This window comes from Podarcis liolepis (assembly GCF_965112155.1).
Source record: "Podarcis liolepis genome assembly, chromosome: 3".
In the NCBI taxonomy this organism is placed as follows: Eukaryota; Metazoa; Chordata; class Lepidosauria; order Squamata; family Lacertidae; genus Podarcis; species Podarcis liolepis.
Genome location: NC_139557.1, coordinates 60,731,775 through 60,748,978, shown reverse-complemented (window position 1 = coordinate 60,748,978; position 17,204 = coordinate 60,731,775). Strand labels below are relative to the sequence as shown.

Genomic DNA, 17,204 nt, shown 5'->3' with positions numbered 1-17,204 from the left:
CCTGAATGGAATTAATTTGACTAACAGCATGGTTTCTGATTGGATGGTATTATTCTAGGAAGAAGAAAGACCTAACCAAGATAAAATGATACTAAAGCAGGAGCTGATGGGAAAACATATGGAACTCTCACCAGAGATGCTCGTCTGGTGCTATGTCCTCGTATTATTTTCTTGCTTTTTTGCTGTTTTTATTTGTGTTTTAAACTTGTCATCTGCCTTAGAAACTATAAACACTGAAATGTGGAGACAAATTCAAATAAAGCAGTGGCACTCTTCACATATTAGGCCATTAGTAAGTGTGTCAGGGAAGTGTTGTATTTTGAAGCAGCTATTATGTATGCATACCAGAATTGCAACTGGGTTCTGAGTAGCAAAGAGGAAGAGTGAGAACCAAAGATGCTTATCTTTATATCTCAAGGACACATGTCAGGGAGCCATGGACCAACTCCAGCTCCCAAGCACATGTGGATGGGTGTGGAAGGGGATGTAGCCGCCATTCACTTACGTGTTTATGGCGGGAAACACTACTGCAACAATGGGGTAACTACAGCAAAATGACTACAACATCAAACATAGAGTTGCTCATAATCGCCTTGGAAATAGTTGTATAAAAATTATTTAGTTTTATAAAGGTGTAGTTCATTTACATATTTCAGAACTATTTCTTTTCTTTCCTTTTTTACACCTTTTCCTCCTTTCCTTTGAGGCATAAAAGAAATTTCACAATATTTTGACTAACAATGACTGCATTTGCCTGGAAATTTTATGCTTACTCACTGCTGTGACTTTTGGAAGGCAAGATGGAATAAACAAGACTGCCAAACTACAGGAGTCATTTACTGGAAATATTTTATGTTGACTCAATTATCATGTGTAACGATTTGGAGTAACTTCAGCACATAACTCCAACACACACACACCCAATATTTGAAAGCACTTTTGATACTTTGGAAATTCCTCATATGCAAGGTTGAACAATGAACACATGCCAAAACAAATTATTCCCCTCTCCTTGAATTGTGTGGCTATTGTAAATTCATACTGCATGAGATGTCAAGAGATCAGTACAATTGCTGGGCGATGGGCTTTGCGGGGTGGTGAATGCTTCTTCCCTCCACTGAAAGAGGCGGTCATTAAACCGCTTCTTAAAAAAACATCTTTAGACCCGGCCAATATGGCCAACAATCGCCCAGTCTCAAATCTTACATTCTTGGGCAAGGTGATTGAGCAAGTGGTTGCTGAACAACTCCAGGCACGCCTGGAGGATGCGGGCCATTTGGATCCCTTCCAATCGGGATTCAGGCCTCATCATGGGACTGAAACTGCCTTGGTCGTGCTGGTTGATGATCTCCGGCGAGCTAGGGACAAAGGTGAGAGCTGTTTCCTAGTTCTGCTGGATCTCTCAGCGGCCTTTGATACAATCGACCATAACATCCTTCTGGACCGTCTACAGGGGTTGGGAGCTGGGGGCACTGTTATACAGTGGTTTCGCTCCTTCCTCCTGGGCTGTGTTTAGAGAGTGGTGGGGGGGGATGAGTGTTCAGACCCCTGGGCCCTCACTTGTGGGGTGCCTCAGGGTTCCGTCCTCTCCCCCATGCTTTTTAACATCTATATGAAGCCGCTGGGAGAGATCATCAGGGTGTTTGGACTGGGTGTCCATCAATATGCAGATGATACCCAGCTCTACCTCTCTTTCAAATCAGAACCAGTGAAGGCAGTGAAGGTCCTGTGTGAGTGCCTGGAGGCGGTTGGAGGATGGATGGCGGCTAATGGATTGAAGTTGAATCCTGACAAGACAGAAGTACTGTTTTGGGGGGACAGGGGGCGGGTTGGTGTGGAGGACTCCCTGGTCCTGAATAGGGTAACTGTGCCCCTGAAGGACCAGGTGTGCAGCCTGGGAGTCATTTTGGATTCACAGCTGTCCATGGAGGCGCAGGTCAATTCTGTATCCAGGGCAGCTGTCTACCAACTCCACCTGGTACGCAGGCTGAGACCCTACCTGCCCGCGGACTGTCTCGCCAGAGTGGTGCATGCTCTAGTTATCTCCCGCTTGGACTACTGCATTGCGCTCTACGTGGGGCTAACTTTGAGCGTGACTCGGAAACTACAACTAATCCAGAATGCAGCAGCTAGACTGGTGACTGGGGGCGGCCGCCGAGACCACATAACACCGGTCTTGAAAGACCTACATTGGCTCCCAGTACGTTGCTGAGCAAAATTCAAAGTGCTGGTGTTGACCTTTAAAGCCCTAAACGGCCTCGGCCCAGTATACCTGAAGGAGCGTCTCCACCCCCATCGTTCTGCCCGGACGCTGAGGTCTAGCGCCGAGGGCCTTCTGGAGGTTCCCTCATTGTGAGAAGCAAAGCTACAGGGAACCAGGCAGAGGGCCTTCTCGGTAGTGGCGCCCGCCCTGTGGAACGCCCTCCCATCAGATGTCAAAGCGATAAACAACTATCTGGCATTCAGAAGACATCGTAAGGGAAGTTTTTAATGTGTGATATTTTAGTGTATTTTTGGTTTCTGTGGAAGCCGCCCAGAGTGGCTGGGGAAACCCAGCCAGATGGGCGGGGTACAAATAATAAAGTATTATTATTATTATTATTATTATTATTATTATTATTATTATTATTATTATTATTACAATTGTGTAGAAAGCAGTGGTCGGAATGGATGTCTGCACCTGATTTTAAAATCTAAAAGGCCCGCAAGTGTTAGGATCTAATGCAGGAAGATGGAGGAATAACAGTGTTCATCAAGGGTTATGAAATGAAGACATGGATGTTGCCATGCAGAAGGAATGGGGAGCCTGTGCCCTTCCAGACTACAGCAACTCTCATTCCTGAGCCATTGGCCATGCTGGCTGCTGCTAGCCACAAGTTCCCCTTCTCTGCCTTTCAGGATTATTTGCATTCCAAAGGTAGTATCCAGCCAGATACTTCTGACTATGCACAAGCAGTGCAATGAACTCAATAGCCTTCTTCTGTTACTGATCTCCAGCATCTGGTATTGAAGAGTCTGCTGTCTTTACACAGAAATGTCTGCATTCTGCCTTGATCAGAAGTTTCATCAGCAGTTTGACTAAAAGCTTCCATGAGTCTAACATTCGCAGATATACAGTGGTACTGTACCTTGGTTCTCAAATGCCTTGGTACTCAAACAACTTGGAACCCAAACACTGCAAACATGGAAGCAAGTGTTCTGGTTTGCAAACTTTTTTCAGAAGCTGAACCATTTTAAGTGTTATGCTGAGGTCTGTCCATTTTTGCTATTTACCGTATTTTGTGTTTTTGTTTTTGTGGCTCTTTTTGTCTGTTTTTGTGACTGTGTGGAACCCAGTTCAGCTACTGACTGACTGATTATGTGACTGTAGTACATTGTTTATTGCTTTCATTTTGTGGATCAATGGTCTCATTAGAGAGTAAAATTCATGTTAAATTGCTCTTTTAGGGATTGTTTTTGAAAGTCTGGAATGGATTAATCTGTTTTGCATTACTTTCTATGGGAAAGCGCACCTTGGTTTTGGAACAATTTGGTTTTGGAACGGACTTCCGGAACAGATTAAGTTTGTAAATCAAGGTACCACTGTACTTGCAAAATCCAGATGGGACAGGCCCTCTGTGATTTGACATGGTTTGGTTTATCCTAACTGCATTCTGACAAAACTAAGCTGAAATGTCCAGATGTCAGGTCACATGGCCCTATGATTGCATTTATCATTTTATTTCTTTGGAAATATTAATGAAGGAAATCTACATTCTCAGCAGTTGCGAAACTTCAATGACATGATGAGACAACTATGTCAGTTCAGTGGAAGTCAGTGGAATTCTCAAGAGGTTCATTAATATGGAATTTTATGAGTTTCTGTTTTGATTTGTTTATGTGATTTTACATTTACTTACAGGTAGGTAGCCGTGTTGGTCTGCCATAGTCAAAATAAAAAAATTCCTTCCAGTAGCACCTTAAAGACCAACTAAGTTAGTTCTTGGTATGAGCTTTCGTGTGCATGCACACTTCTTCAGAACTTCTGAAGAAGTGTGCATGCACATGAAAGCTCATACCAAGAACTAACTTAGTTGGTCTTTACGGTGCTACTGGAAGGAATTTTTTTACATTTACTTAGAAAGTTAACATTCACAAGGTGACTTACAGAGATATTCCCAACAATCAAACTGAAAAAAATAAACTAAAATAATAGAATTGCAGAGCAGAAAAAATAGTCAAACTAGAAGCAGTTCACACTGGCTGGCTGAATGAAATGGTATTCACCTGGCAGCAGAACAAAGCCTGGCTGAATGAAAAGGAAAAGATCTCAGTACCTGAGCTCACTTTTGCAGGAAGGGAGCCTGAGGAACTGAGGCACACAGGGTGACAAGATATGAAGTTCTAGGCCTAAGAGACAAAAACTGATCTGTTTCCCTGTGGCTGCAAAAGGGAGAGAAAGGACACTGGTCTCTGTCACAGTGAGAAGAAGGGCTGCTGGAGAACTTGCACACTCTCCCTGCAAAGTTGGTGCCGGGAAGAAACTCTTTTTTCTTTGGTGTGTTTCTACCCTTTTAAAATATTTTTTTATAAACCACTTAGAACATTTTATATAAAAAAGGGTATAATCTGAATGAATGGATAAAGCACCTGCCCTTTAATGATACCCCAAAATCTGGCGTAGAGTCCACCTGGCCTAGGGGGCGGGGCCCAGACTCACCCAGCCCTACCAAAGAGGCTCCTGGTGAGACTGGAGGGACATCGCTATGCTTGACAACAAACCCTAATGATTGGATTCTTTTGCTCCATCTTTTTGTGCCTGCTAAACAGCTGTGTCATGCTTATGGTAATATTTTATTCTCTTGTTAATTATGCTGTTTTAATGCACATTTTATATTTGACTTTACTTAGCAATGTGTTGTTTTAAAATGTTTTAAGATATTTTTTGTTAACTTTGTTAGTGTTAAATATGTATTCTGTAGTTGACCTTCTTTGTAATGTTTTATTTTGAAATCTTTAAGATAACATTTTAGTTTTCTGTTAATTATGTTGCTTTGACTATATACTTTATATTTTACTTTCTTCAGAAATGTTTGATTCTGGATTGTTTTATTGATGTATTAATATGTCGTAAACTGCGTTGAGATTTTTCTTAAAAATATAAAGTGGTATAGAAATGATGATGATGATGATAAGGTCACCATCAGTACCATACCTCACACCCAACCACTGCCGCTGCATCATAAGGTGAACTTTGTCAATACGGATATTGTTAACGTAGTGCAATCGCTTCGGCAAATTTGGAGTCAAGTAGGCTTTGAGGTGCTGTGTGGGCTTTCGGCACTAAAATTGGAAAAGTGAACTTGTGAGATCTTCACATTGCAGAACACAAAGACACAAATAGATACTTCTAACCACAGAGAAGAAAGGGTATGCTGTAATTCCTTCATGAAAACACCAGACAGGAGTCACAAAAGTTCTTACCGATGGCAGTGTGCTGATTTTCCTAACAGAAATTCATGGCTGTGTCCCACAGAACAAAGTTAGGATGCTACCTTAATTGATATATACCAGTATTATTTATTCTAACCCCTATAAAAAACTGTGATCTATATATTGATATAGGTTACATGTAGCACATCTGCCAAAGAAAACAACATGAGTCTAATGCTTCAACTACACTGTGAACTGCCCTGAAATCTATGGATGAAGCCCCCTTCATCCATAGATCTCAGGGCAGTTGACAATGTACAATATACAAATGTACTGTTAATAATAATAATAATAATAATTAATTAATAATAATATACTTGCTGTTTTCTTACTAAAGCTACAAGGAAAATGAGAGATTAAATGCTTACTCACCGTAAGATTTTTAACAATGCCTGCTGAATCAACTGTTTGGGAAAAAATCAAAACATTAGACTCTGGATTCAAAATTACATATAATTATCCAACCCCTTTAATCCGTTTTGACATTTTGTAAGAATTTAAGAACCCAATCTGGGTTCAAGCTTGGCTGTGGGACTGGGTCATGCTTTTTTGCCCTGATGGGTGACTTTTACAAGGAGTGGGGTGAGCAAGTGTGACTTTGCTTCTGCTCCTTGATTTCTCTGCAGCTTCTGGTACCATTGACCATGGTATCCTCCTGGACTGATGCCATGAAATGGGAACTGGGGGAACTGTGCTACAGTTGGTTCCAGTCCTATCTATTGGGCTGCATCCAGAAAGCAGCATTGGCAGAGTGGATTTCAGCTAACTGGCAGTTATGCTACAGGGCTGATGGGAATTGTAGCACATAACATCTGAAGGGTCCTGGGTTGTCAAAGGATGACCCAGAGGGATGTTGAGTTCTCCCTCACCCCTTTTGGTCTTTTCAGCAATGGATGGACAGCCATCTGCTGAGGATGCTCTAGATTTCCTGTTCTAAGCAGGGGTTTGTGCTAGATGGCCTGCACAAACCATCCCTCCCAGCTCTCTAATTCTATGGATCTATCATCCTATGTCCAAAGCTTACATGAAAAGAAGTCTTTTGGAATATTCCTTGATCGAATACGAGGTGCCGGTCCTTCATACATATAAAAATTAACGTCCTCAAAATAATCTGTCATGACTTCCATCTGCTCACAGAATGTCTGATCCATGCCTAAGGAAAGAGAAGAGATGGTTAAACTATTCAACAAATATTGGGAGTGGCCGCCAAGACCATACAACTATCAAGGGTACGTGCAGGAGCCAGGCCCTGTGACCAGTAGGGCTTCGCAGGACTGGGGCCTTCCTAAGTTTGTTCTGGAGAGGCAAGGCGCAGGTGAAGCCACTTGGTAACTCACTGCACCTGGTGGCAAGAGCCGGGAAGGGATATAAGGTCAGCATTTCCCTTCGGCTCTTTGCCACAGCAACATGTTTTCTGCCTTGCTGTGTTTGGCTTCTTGCTTCCTGATTCTCGGACCTTGGCTTCCTGATTCCCTGCTTCTTGATCCTTGGACCCTTGACTTCATGACTCCTTGCTTCTCAACCCTCGGACCCTTGACTTCGGGACTCCTTGCTTCCTGACCCTCTGGACTCTCGTTCCTGCTCCCACCCCGCCATCTTGCCCCCGGTCCCGACATCCTCAGCTGGGACTTCGATCGCCCGTAGACCGAACCATGACAACAACACCAGTCCTGAAAGACCTACATTGGCTTCCAGTACGTTTCCGAGCCCAATTCAAAATGTGGGTGCTGACCTTTAAAGTCCTAAACAGCCTTGGTCCAGTATACCTGAATGAGCATTTCCACCCCCATCATTCAGCCCGGACACTGAGGTCCAGCTCCAAGGGCCTGCGAGAAGTGAGGTTACAGGGAACCAGGCAGAGGGCCTTCTCAGTGGTGGTGCCTGCCCCGTGGCACGCCTTCCCATCTGATGTCAAGGAAATAAACAACTATCTGACTTTTACAAGACATCGGAAGGGAGCCCTGTTAGAGAAGATTTTAAACTTTGATGTTTTATTCTGTTTTAATATTCTGTTGGGAGCTATTATTAGTTTGCAAGATCAACAAAGCTCTATACTGAGACACAAAAGGGGCTGGCCCAAGATATTTTGTTGACTGAGGCAAAGGGCAGGATAACGTCCTGCTCACCCCGCCCATTCCCTGAGCAGCCAACCAGATGAGAATCTTACTTCAACACTAGTGATGGGACAGCATCCCCCAGCACCCCTGTGAGCTGTAGACTAAGGTTAGGGGGTTCAGGCAGACCACAAGGCACATACAGCTCTGTCCTCTGAACACATCTTGCCATCCTTCCCTCCTCAGGCATCTGTTGCCTGAGGTGGTTGCCTCACCCTGCCTAATGATAGCACCTAATGATGGAAGAACAAAACAGTCATACCATGATCAGCCACAAGTATGATATTGACACAATTGTCCAATTTTCTTTGTCTTAGACCTTCCATTAACATTCCCAGGGTCTCATCTGCCTTTTGTAAGGCTTTAACCGTCTAAAACAAAAGGAGAAAAGATTTCAATAGCATTTCCCCTTCAAAGTGTGTTCAAGATCAAGTATACCATAACAGAATATGGGACAAAACAGAACAAGCATACTTTTGATTTATTATTTTTTTTTGCCTCCTGGTGTTTTTAAAGGTATTTTAGAACTGGAGTCCCATTTAGTACATCAATTCATTCATATTCAGAGATTCTTATGTATTGAGTTAATCAGAACAAGATATATATCATCATCAATATTACACAATCCTTTTAGGATGCACAGTGGACTATAATATACTATACTGTAACAATCTCCAGGTTCTGCTCTCCGGGTACAGTCACGCAGAGCCCCAATCCTGATTAGGACAATGGAGTAGAGGGAGAGTATTTTTTTCATCCCCATACTTGTTTTCTGTTGGAAAACCCCAACCCACTCCAGTATAGCTAGATTATGATGCTTACATCCACGTTGTCTGCTTACACCCTTACTGTCTGGTCCTCTGGTGTGTTAGGAGGTTGGATGATGGGCTGTGTAAAATATGTTAGTTCATAGAATCATAGAAGGGACCCGGAGGGTCATCTAGTCCAGCCCTCTGTGATGCAGGAATCTCACCAGTTCCTGGCTGATGCTCAACTTAACCACATTGCAAGCTGTGTCACATGACTGTGGTTTGTGTATCCTGCATGTTTATTTATGGCTTATAGGATTGGAAAAAGAAAAACTTACTTCACCATGAGCTGGTCCATATGCATGTCCTGCTGAGTCGGGTTGCTCAATGTACAATGTATAGAAATCAGGCCTAGAGTTCAAAAGAAAAGTGCATTGTGACTGCATGGAAAGGAATCGTGGCCAGCCTTCACTCAAAGGAAGGTGCAGAAATGTGCATGAGGTTAAACTTTTTTTTAGAACAGAAAGCACCAGCTGGATGTGTGCCTTACAAAAGTAGTACAGAACATTAAAATGAAGTATATTAACCAAAACAGAATAAGAACCAAAAAAATACATCCAGACAGATCTAACAAATCCCACTCTGCCCAAAAAGAGGCGACATATACCAAAACCCTCCAGATAAAACCTAGGTAAAAAGAAAGATTGGAGAAAACACACACACACACACACCCTGGCAAAAGATCCTTAGTATATAATAAATAGGCTTGATAAACATTTCACAAGAACAAAAGCACTGCCAAAAGCTTCCTAAACTGTTACCTTTCAGATTTTGGGAGTTCAAACCACTTCAGCAGCTCTGTAACTCTTTGTTCAAATGTAACTGACCTGCAAAGAATAATTATTATTGTTATTATTTAGCCATCAGGGAAATTTATTCTGCAACAGAACAATGATGCAGACCAGGAACAGGGAACTTGTGGTGTCTAGATTTCATGCCCCCAACGTTTCTCACATGAAAATAGGGAGATTCTATTCCACATGAGGAAGCTTCTCCCATACGCGTATATGCCATATACAAATACATCTGTCACCTTGAGCCAATTACAGCCTCTCAGCCTCCTTACCTCAAAGGAATGTTGTAAAGAAAAAAATATGTGAGGGAAAGGATCTTGTACAACACCTTCAACAGATAAATAGAATGAAATGAAATTTTAGCTGTAAGATGTCTTGAGTCCCTGTCAGGGGAAAAGGTAGGATATAACAACAACAATTTCTTTATCTTTTTTTTAAAACTCCAACTTACTTGTTGTACACCTTAAAGATATTAGGGTATGTTCCATTGATTTTTGCATCGGATCCAGGCCAATAGTAGGTGCCAGCTTTCAACCCTTGAAACATTGCTGTATGCCAAATCTGCAAGAAGATACACAGATTCAGTATCTGAAACATAGACAGATCTTCATTTTAATAGCACAAACTCATTTAAAACTCTCCATGCCCCAAGGTCTTGAGGGAACCCCAATCAACATGCTAAAATCATGCTAATAACTGTGAGATACAAGGTCTTTTTTGAAGAAGCACCTTTGCTAGGGAACTGCTTGTCATTAAGGGGTTGCAATGTTGGTTCAATCTCAATCATTTCAACAAAACTATTTTATCCTATGTGGACTTTGAGTGAGTGAGCTACTAGGTCTACACATTCCCCCCCCCCCATGGCAGATGAATCAAAGGCAACATTCCCTTGAGCTACCTCAGAGCCTGAGACAATCCAGGACCTGAATGGTCTGAGGTGAAGCAAGCTGGTTGCAAGGCTTCAGAAGCACCATAGAGCCATGCCACCATAGAGCCTTGGAATAGCATTTTATTTTTCTTGCCCAATTTGATACATTTTTGTATCTCCCGCAAATGTCCCCAAAGGTAACTACCAGACAGTGAAGAGGAGGAGGAGGAGGAGACGGTGGCAGAGAAGGCACATTTAGTGATTTATCTCAAAGCCTGGGCAAGCTCATATATGAAGATACAGTTCTTCAGATAGCCTGGACCCAAGCCAAATATAACCAGCACTTGGAATTGTGCCAGAAAATGAACACGTAGTCACAGGAAGTGTCTGTTCCGCCTGTAACCAGCTCCAGTCAGAAATCTCATCTCAGGCTTTTGGACTGAAGCTTCCAAACACTTTCCAAAGGCATCCCCATACACAGCATGTTACTGTAATCTAAATGGGGTGTAACTAAGACATGTAGTCAGATCAGACATCTTTAGGAACGGGTGCAGATGGCACACTAGTTTTAAAATGTGCTAATGTACTGCTGGTCACTACTAAAACCTGAGCATCTAGGCTCATGCTTGAATCCAGGAGTGCACCTCAGTTGTGAACTTGAATGTAATGCAATCCAGCACAAATTGGATCCCTAATCCTCGATCAGCCTTTGACTAATCAGGATAACCTGTATCTTGCCTAGATACATCCTCATCCAGTCGATTACTGACACCACACACTGGTTTAGCACTGAAACAGCTTCCTCAGATTGAGATAGAGTTGGGTGTCATCTGCATATTGGTGGCATTGAACCCCCAGTCTCTGGGCAACCTCTCCCAGCAGCTTCATGTCAATAGCATGGGGACAGGACAGGACCCTGATGAATACTAGAGGCCAATGACCAGGGCAGAGGCAGATTTAGGAGAGTGTGACTGGTTACAGAGCTTCAGGGGTACCACAGTGGGCACCACAACTATGTTGTAGAATGGAAGACGAGAGGTGGGGGTGCCGAATTATGGCATCACACTGGCCAGGGCATTGAACAGGAGTTCCCCAGCATCCCCTGCTGGGCTTGTCCCTCCAAGAAGGACTGGAGCCACTGTATGAGAGAAAGCACTTTTATCTATCTATCCACCTGTCTGCCTCATTCACATGGAAAGTGAGGAGCAAATCGTGAAACAGCAAATGGCACTTACAGGCTGACCACCCCACCATGCAGGATTATTCTTGGTATCTGATGAAAGCGAAAAGTTCTGGTTTAATTTTACATCGTACATGTTGTTGTCAATGATGCCATGGGATTCTGGGTACAAACCCTGGGGAAAGAAAACACAAAGTGAGTGTACCCTGTGCCTTGATATGTACACTGGGTCGCATCACTAGAAGCTAATGCTGCTAATGTCAACCCCGATGTCTGATTTCTTTTTAACATTTATTGTCCACTAACAATGAATCCCATCTCTGTGCAGCCAAAACTGCACTCTTGAAACACCAGAGGGAACTGTCAGCAGGCTTGCAGAAGGTTTTTAGATCTAAAGCAAAAACAGCAAACCAAGGTGAGAGAAACCCACGAAAACAGCCTAGCATGAACAGAATAGGTGGGGCAACAGGACTGGGGAACTGGGTGAGACAGGAGGTAGAATGGTACATCACAGAAAAGGGCATGGCTGGCTGGCTGGCTGGCTGGCTGGCTGGCTGGCTGAACTGAAATACTCTACCTAACAGCAACTTTTGGCTTCAACCTTCTGGTTTCAACAAACAGAAGTACGATTGTTACTTGATACATGCATGGATTAATCACTCCTTATTTCCTCCTAACTATCATTTTGCAGAAGAGAGCTTTAACTGTGAAGTCCTGTGAATGTTTCCTCAGAAGTCTGTACTACAGATTTCTAAATGACTAGTAAGCCACCTCATGAGAAGAGAAGACTCCCTGGAAAAGACCCTGGTGTTGGGAAAGATTGAGGGCACAAGGGGAAGGGGATGACAGAGGACGAGATGGTTGGACAGTGTTCTTGAAGCTACGCACAAGAGTTTGACCAAACTGTGGGAGGCAGTAGAAGACAGGAGTGCCTGGCCTGCTCTGGTCCATGGGGTCACGAAGAGTTGGACACGACTAAACAACTAAACAACAAAAACTAAGCCTGCTTAGAATTAAAGCCCTAGGCTGTATATGCACCTGCATTTAAAGGACATCCCCCCACACAAAAATCCTAGGAAGCTCACAGAGCTACAATTCCCAGCACCCTTAATAAACTATAGTTCCCAGGAATCCTGGTGTGTGTGCTTTAAATGTATGCTGTGCATTCAGTCTAAGGCTCTAGAGACACAGCAGTGAAATGTCCATAAGGAGGGGCGTCAATCGCCTGTGCCAAACACATATTCCTATGTCCTGCTTCCACCTCTCATCAAACGGGCTACCATTCTAGTACCAAAACAAATCTGTTTTCTTTAGGTGGACCTTTGGGGAATGAAGAAGCTGGTGTTTACTTTCTTCTGCTTTGCTGTTGTTTTAGATTCTTGTTAGATAATTATTACGGTTTGGTGGGAATCTAATGTTGTTCACTGTGTGTTCGTTAAGAGCAGAAAGGTGGGATATAAGCAGTTTTAGAAATGGAATAAAGCACCTAGCTTTTAAAACAATAGTGACACAGCAGAAGTAATGGCGACAAAAAAGGCACACAAAAAAAGTACTTACAGTGACAATAGTATAGTGGTTTACAAAGGTTTTGGTTGGATAAACAGCTCTCATGTACTTTGAATGGGTCCCACATGTTTCTGCAACAAATGGTGCTTTGTAAATATAGTAAATTATAACCATGACATAATATGACATATATGCAAAACACAGAGCATGCACACCTCTTTTAAAACTTATTAGGAACATAGGAAGCTGACACTGAGTCAGATCATTGGTCCCTTTAGCTCAGTATTGCCTACAGTATTTGGAGCTCTCCAGAGTCTTTCTCACCCCTTCCTGGAGATGATAGGGATTAAACCTTGGACCTTCTGTGCACAAAGGAGATGTTCTACCACAGAGCTACAGCCCTTCCCCAAGGCCCCTTGCTTGTAAAAAATACTTTTCATAGAACATTTCCCGTTAGCCAGAATGTGGGCGTTTTTCTCTGGGTCTAATCCACCCCCCTCCCTTTTCGACTGCAAGATGCATCTTGCACTGACTGACATTGCATAGCTTTTGCAGGTCAGTCACACCTGTTTGCTCAGGCTTGTGAAGGGTGGAGGTGAGAAGATGCTTCTTCCACTCCCTGCGTTGTGTCACACTGATTTGCCGCTGGTTTTATTATTATGCTCCATTGTTGTTTTTCTTGCGGTTTTCCTTATGCTGTCATGTTATGCAACCAGCCCTGGGTCTTCGGACGGAAGGATGGATAATAAATCTCAATAATAAATAAAGGAGCAGAGAGAGGCTGGGGTTAGAAAATGAGATCACATCCCATAGCCTCTCAGCTCAAGATGGCTGCTCCTCAGCTTAAAGAAAGGGGTGGTTACCGTTAAAATAGAAATAATGGGTGATATTCATCTAGGTTTCACTCAGAAGAGGCACATCCAAGTTTAAGAACATGACCAACTTAGCTGGCTCAGCTCTGAGTAAAACATAGTGGAATACTACCCATTTATCTATTTAGAAAACTTACAAACCACTTAATCAAAGAACCCTCCAAGCAGGTTACACATAAAATTGTAGGTGAAACATAGCTAAAATCCACAAATAATGTAAAAAGCAAATGTACACAAAACTGTCAGTGAATCTTTTGAAACAAATATAGGTAACTGAAAATCACCTATATTATTATTGTTGTTGTTGTTATTATTATTATTATTATTAGTTATTGAATTTATACACCGTCCTATACCCGGAGGTCTCATTTGAATACTTCATTTGAGAAGGCTTGCTGAAGCGAAAAGGCTGGCCCCAGACCTCTTACTGAAGACTTCTGCTCAATATGGGAGTATCTATCAAGAGCAGGCTCTGCTTGCTTAATACAGGGCATTCGTCTAGTTGAAAGACTGTCACAGAACATCCCCTCTCTTTGAGGGACTTCCTGGTCCAACCTGGTTTCAAGATAGGGAACAAGGAAGGACAGCAGAGGCCTTGAAGCTGCAACGGTTGCATCTGGGCAGCAGACAGGCAGAGCAGGCACGCAGGCTCACTCACCTTGCAGATCTAGTAGTAGATAGGTAGCCGTGTTGGTCTGCCATAGTCAAAATAAAAAATTCCTTCCAGTAGCACCTTAAAGACCAACTAAATTAGTTCTTGGTATGAGCTTTCGTGTGCATGCACACATCTGAAGAAGTGTATCTGAAGTGTATCTGAAGAAGTGTGCATGCACACGAAAGCTCATACCAAGAACTAACTTAGTTGGTCTTTAAGGTGCTACTGGAAGGAATTTTTTATCTTGCAGATCTAGTTAAACTGTAGCATTTATTTATTTATTTAATATAAATCTGCATCTGCACATTCACAGTACGCACACAAATTTCATGCAAATCTGTGCCCCTTTTCCTTCTTTTTTGGAAGTGCAAAGTAGGTCACCCTAATTTAAAGTTCAAGCAGCAACTCCCTGATCCACCTCCTCTGAGACCCTTTTTTCCTCCCCCTCTGCTAAATTTCAACACTAGCAGCAATACCTATATGCAAGTAATTCAAACATTTCTTTCTACAGAATGATTTTTAAAAAAATTATTCATCCTCAGAACAAGATGACTTACTGAGCTTTCCAATATTTGGCAGTAAATTGCCCCAAGTTTCCAAGTATTCTGCCCTGAAGCCATCCATTGAAAAAAGAATAAGCGGTGGCAGATCAAACCTGAAGGTCAAGAACACAGAGTCAAAAGTCAGGAGGATATTTGGGTGCTTGCTAAGAAACATTAGTTGTCATCTTCCTGAAAAAAAATCAAAGATTAGACAGTCCAAATATGAATGTTAGAAACACTGTGGGCAGGATTCAAGTAATGAGTCACATCAGCAGGAGCCCTGTGCAAGGACTTTCACTTGTATAATGGGGCTTCCCCCCTCCTCTCCCTGCCACCACCCCAAAACTGGGATAGGAGGTCAGGGGGACCCCCCAGTACATTGTGCAACGGGGAAAGACAAGGAGAGTTGTTCCATTTAGCCAACTTAAATGTGTGCAAACTTAGAAGAGTGTGATGTTGAATTGTTCCCTGAATTGATTTTAGGTCACAGGGGAACTAAAAGGAAGGCTGGCTATTGAGGGAAAGTCATGTTCCTCTAGCTACCAGTATGGAAAGGGGGGCATTGCCATGGGCTAGCTCCTCAATCAAAGACCAGGAAAAGTGTGGGAGAAGACCCTGAAATTACATCATTCCCAATGTAGGAAGCTGCAGACCTCCTGAAGCTCATCCATGAACCTCCATGGATGACAAGTTAAGAAACTCTGTTTGCATCTGTCTGTCTCAAGAGACAATGGAGAATGCCTCTGGAGATGAAGTCAAGCTGCTGGAGAATCACAGCACCTGCTGTGGCTGCAAGGACTCCACTCCAGATCTGTGTAGGCTTCACTCTTTGGCCTTTTCTTCTCCCTAAGATACTCTGCAAAGCAGTGGGTACAGATTTTTCCTTGGGATTTACTCACAAATGAGTATAGCCACAAGCCAGAGGAGATTTAGGATCAGAGTTTTCCTTCTCCTAGATGGGCTACCTTCCCAGGTGGGCAAGCCCTATCTGCCCCCCATTTCCCTCTACAGCACATGCAGAAACCACCTTCTTGACTGTTGGACACACTGTTGGTCTTGTCCTCTCAATCCACCACAGCCTGTAGTCACATGCGGAGGAAGTCCCTAACTCACCTGTAGAGTGTTATAAAACCTGCTGTAGATATTTCATAACACTTCTGCTGTTCTTCTTAAAAGGCAGCCAAAATAGGACCAGAAACACATTTATGATTTTATGGAAGACTATTGATCAAATACTCAATGCACATAGACACTTACATCATACATGGTGATAAGCCAGAACTATAAGCAATCTCCTGACCAGTTGGACCCTACATGATAATCTACTACTGCTTTATGATTTCATAACTCATTAACCAATTTGAAAATGATTAAAGTAAGTTGAGAACCAATGTAAAGTGCAACTATTGATTTAGGGGTCAATAATGCATTTATAAAGCCCCTGAAAAACCCTAGCATAAAACATACATGTTTAAAATTCAGAACCTCCTAATCTTTCTGCAAATGCTTTTCAGGATTGCTATTTTGCTCCTAATGTACTTTTCTTTTGATCTTTCATAACGAGTGTTCTGTTTCTGAGCCAAATCAGACTTTCCTCAAATACTGCAGTTCTTCACGTACTTATTCCAAAGCAAGTTTAAAACGAAGCTTATTCCACAGTTTGTGTGCTTTGAGCATCAGTGCAAAGCCTCTGCTGAGGAAAAGCATGCTTGGGGTTGCCCCAGTAGATAAAATTCACTACCAGGTACTGATACTATCTACAACAAGATAGCTAGTGTTTGCAGGAAAAGCTGTCAGCTGACTGTACTTAAGACTAAGGGTCAAGTTACACATAACATGCTAATGTCTGCAGCAAAAAAACAACAACCTGGTGGCTCCTTCCAAAGAAGGGGCAATTCATGGAGGGGCAATTTGGAATGGAGAAAGGACAGGAGGGAGGAAGTGCAAATTTTCTGATGCAACTTCCCCTTCCAATGTCACTTTTCCCTCCATGGAGTTTGTATTGCTCTGTAAAGAGACCTGCATGAAGTGTTCCAGGGTTCATGGGATTCTCATCTGTCTTTTCAAATTGGAAGTGTAAGTTATAGGCACTTCAAAAAGGAGCACAGGTGCTCCTTAGAACCCCTTAGAGAGGGTTTCAGAGATTCCTTCTGCAGAGGGAAAGGACTAAGATCCAGCAGAGGATCTGTTAAGGAACATGTTTAATGGGTTAATTTCACATGAGTTGGTAATGCTGACTCATTCCCTACAGTGCAACTGTCTTATATCTGTTGCTGGGCAGAATTTGTACCTAGATATGGAATGAAAGTTGCAGTGTTCGGCTCTGGGAAAGTGTGGGAGATCTGAACAGTGGAGACTGATTGGAATCGTGGAAGAAAACAGAACACTTTGT

At 42.7% G+C, this 17,204-nt stretch overlaps 1 protein-coding gene across 1 annotated transcript in view; it reads right to left on the bottom strand.

The window, feature by feature from the left end:
* ENPP3 (ectonucleotide pyrophosphatase/phosphodiesterase 3) overlaps positions 1-17,204 on the bottom strand; it is a 50,191-nt gene that overhangs the window by 17,336 nt on the left and 15,651 nt on the right. The window contains exons 4-13 of the mRNA XM_083498116.1: positions 14,828-14,925; positions 12,795-12,874; positions 11,293-11,412; positions 9,641-9,750; positions 9,157-9,222; positions 8,674-8,746; positions 7,849-7,957; positions 6,497-6,625; positions 5,845-5,876; positions 5,195-5,322 (exon numbers count right to left, since the gene is read on the bottom strand). Of these exons, the coding sequence (XP_083354242.1) occupies positions 5,195-5,322; positions 5,845-5,876; positions 6,497-6,625; positions 7,849-7,957; positions 8,674-8,746; positions 9,157-9,222; positions 9,641-9,750; positions 11,293-11,412; positions 12,795-12,874; positions 14,828-14,925 (945 nt within the window). The remainder of the gene's footprint in view (positions 1-5,194; positions 5,323-5,844; positions 5,877-6,496; positions 6,626-7,848; positions 7,958-8,673; positions 8,747-9,156; positions 9,223-9,640; positions 9,751-11,292; positions 11,413-12,794; positions 12,875-14,827; positions 14,926-17,204) is intronic.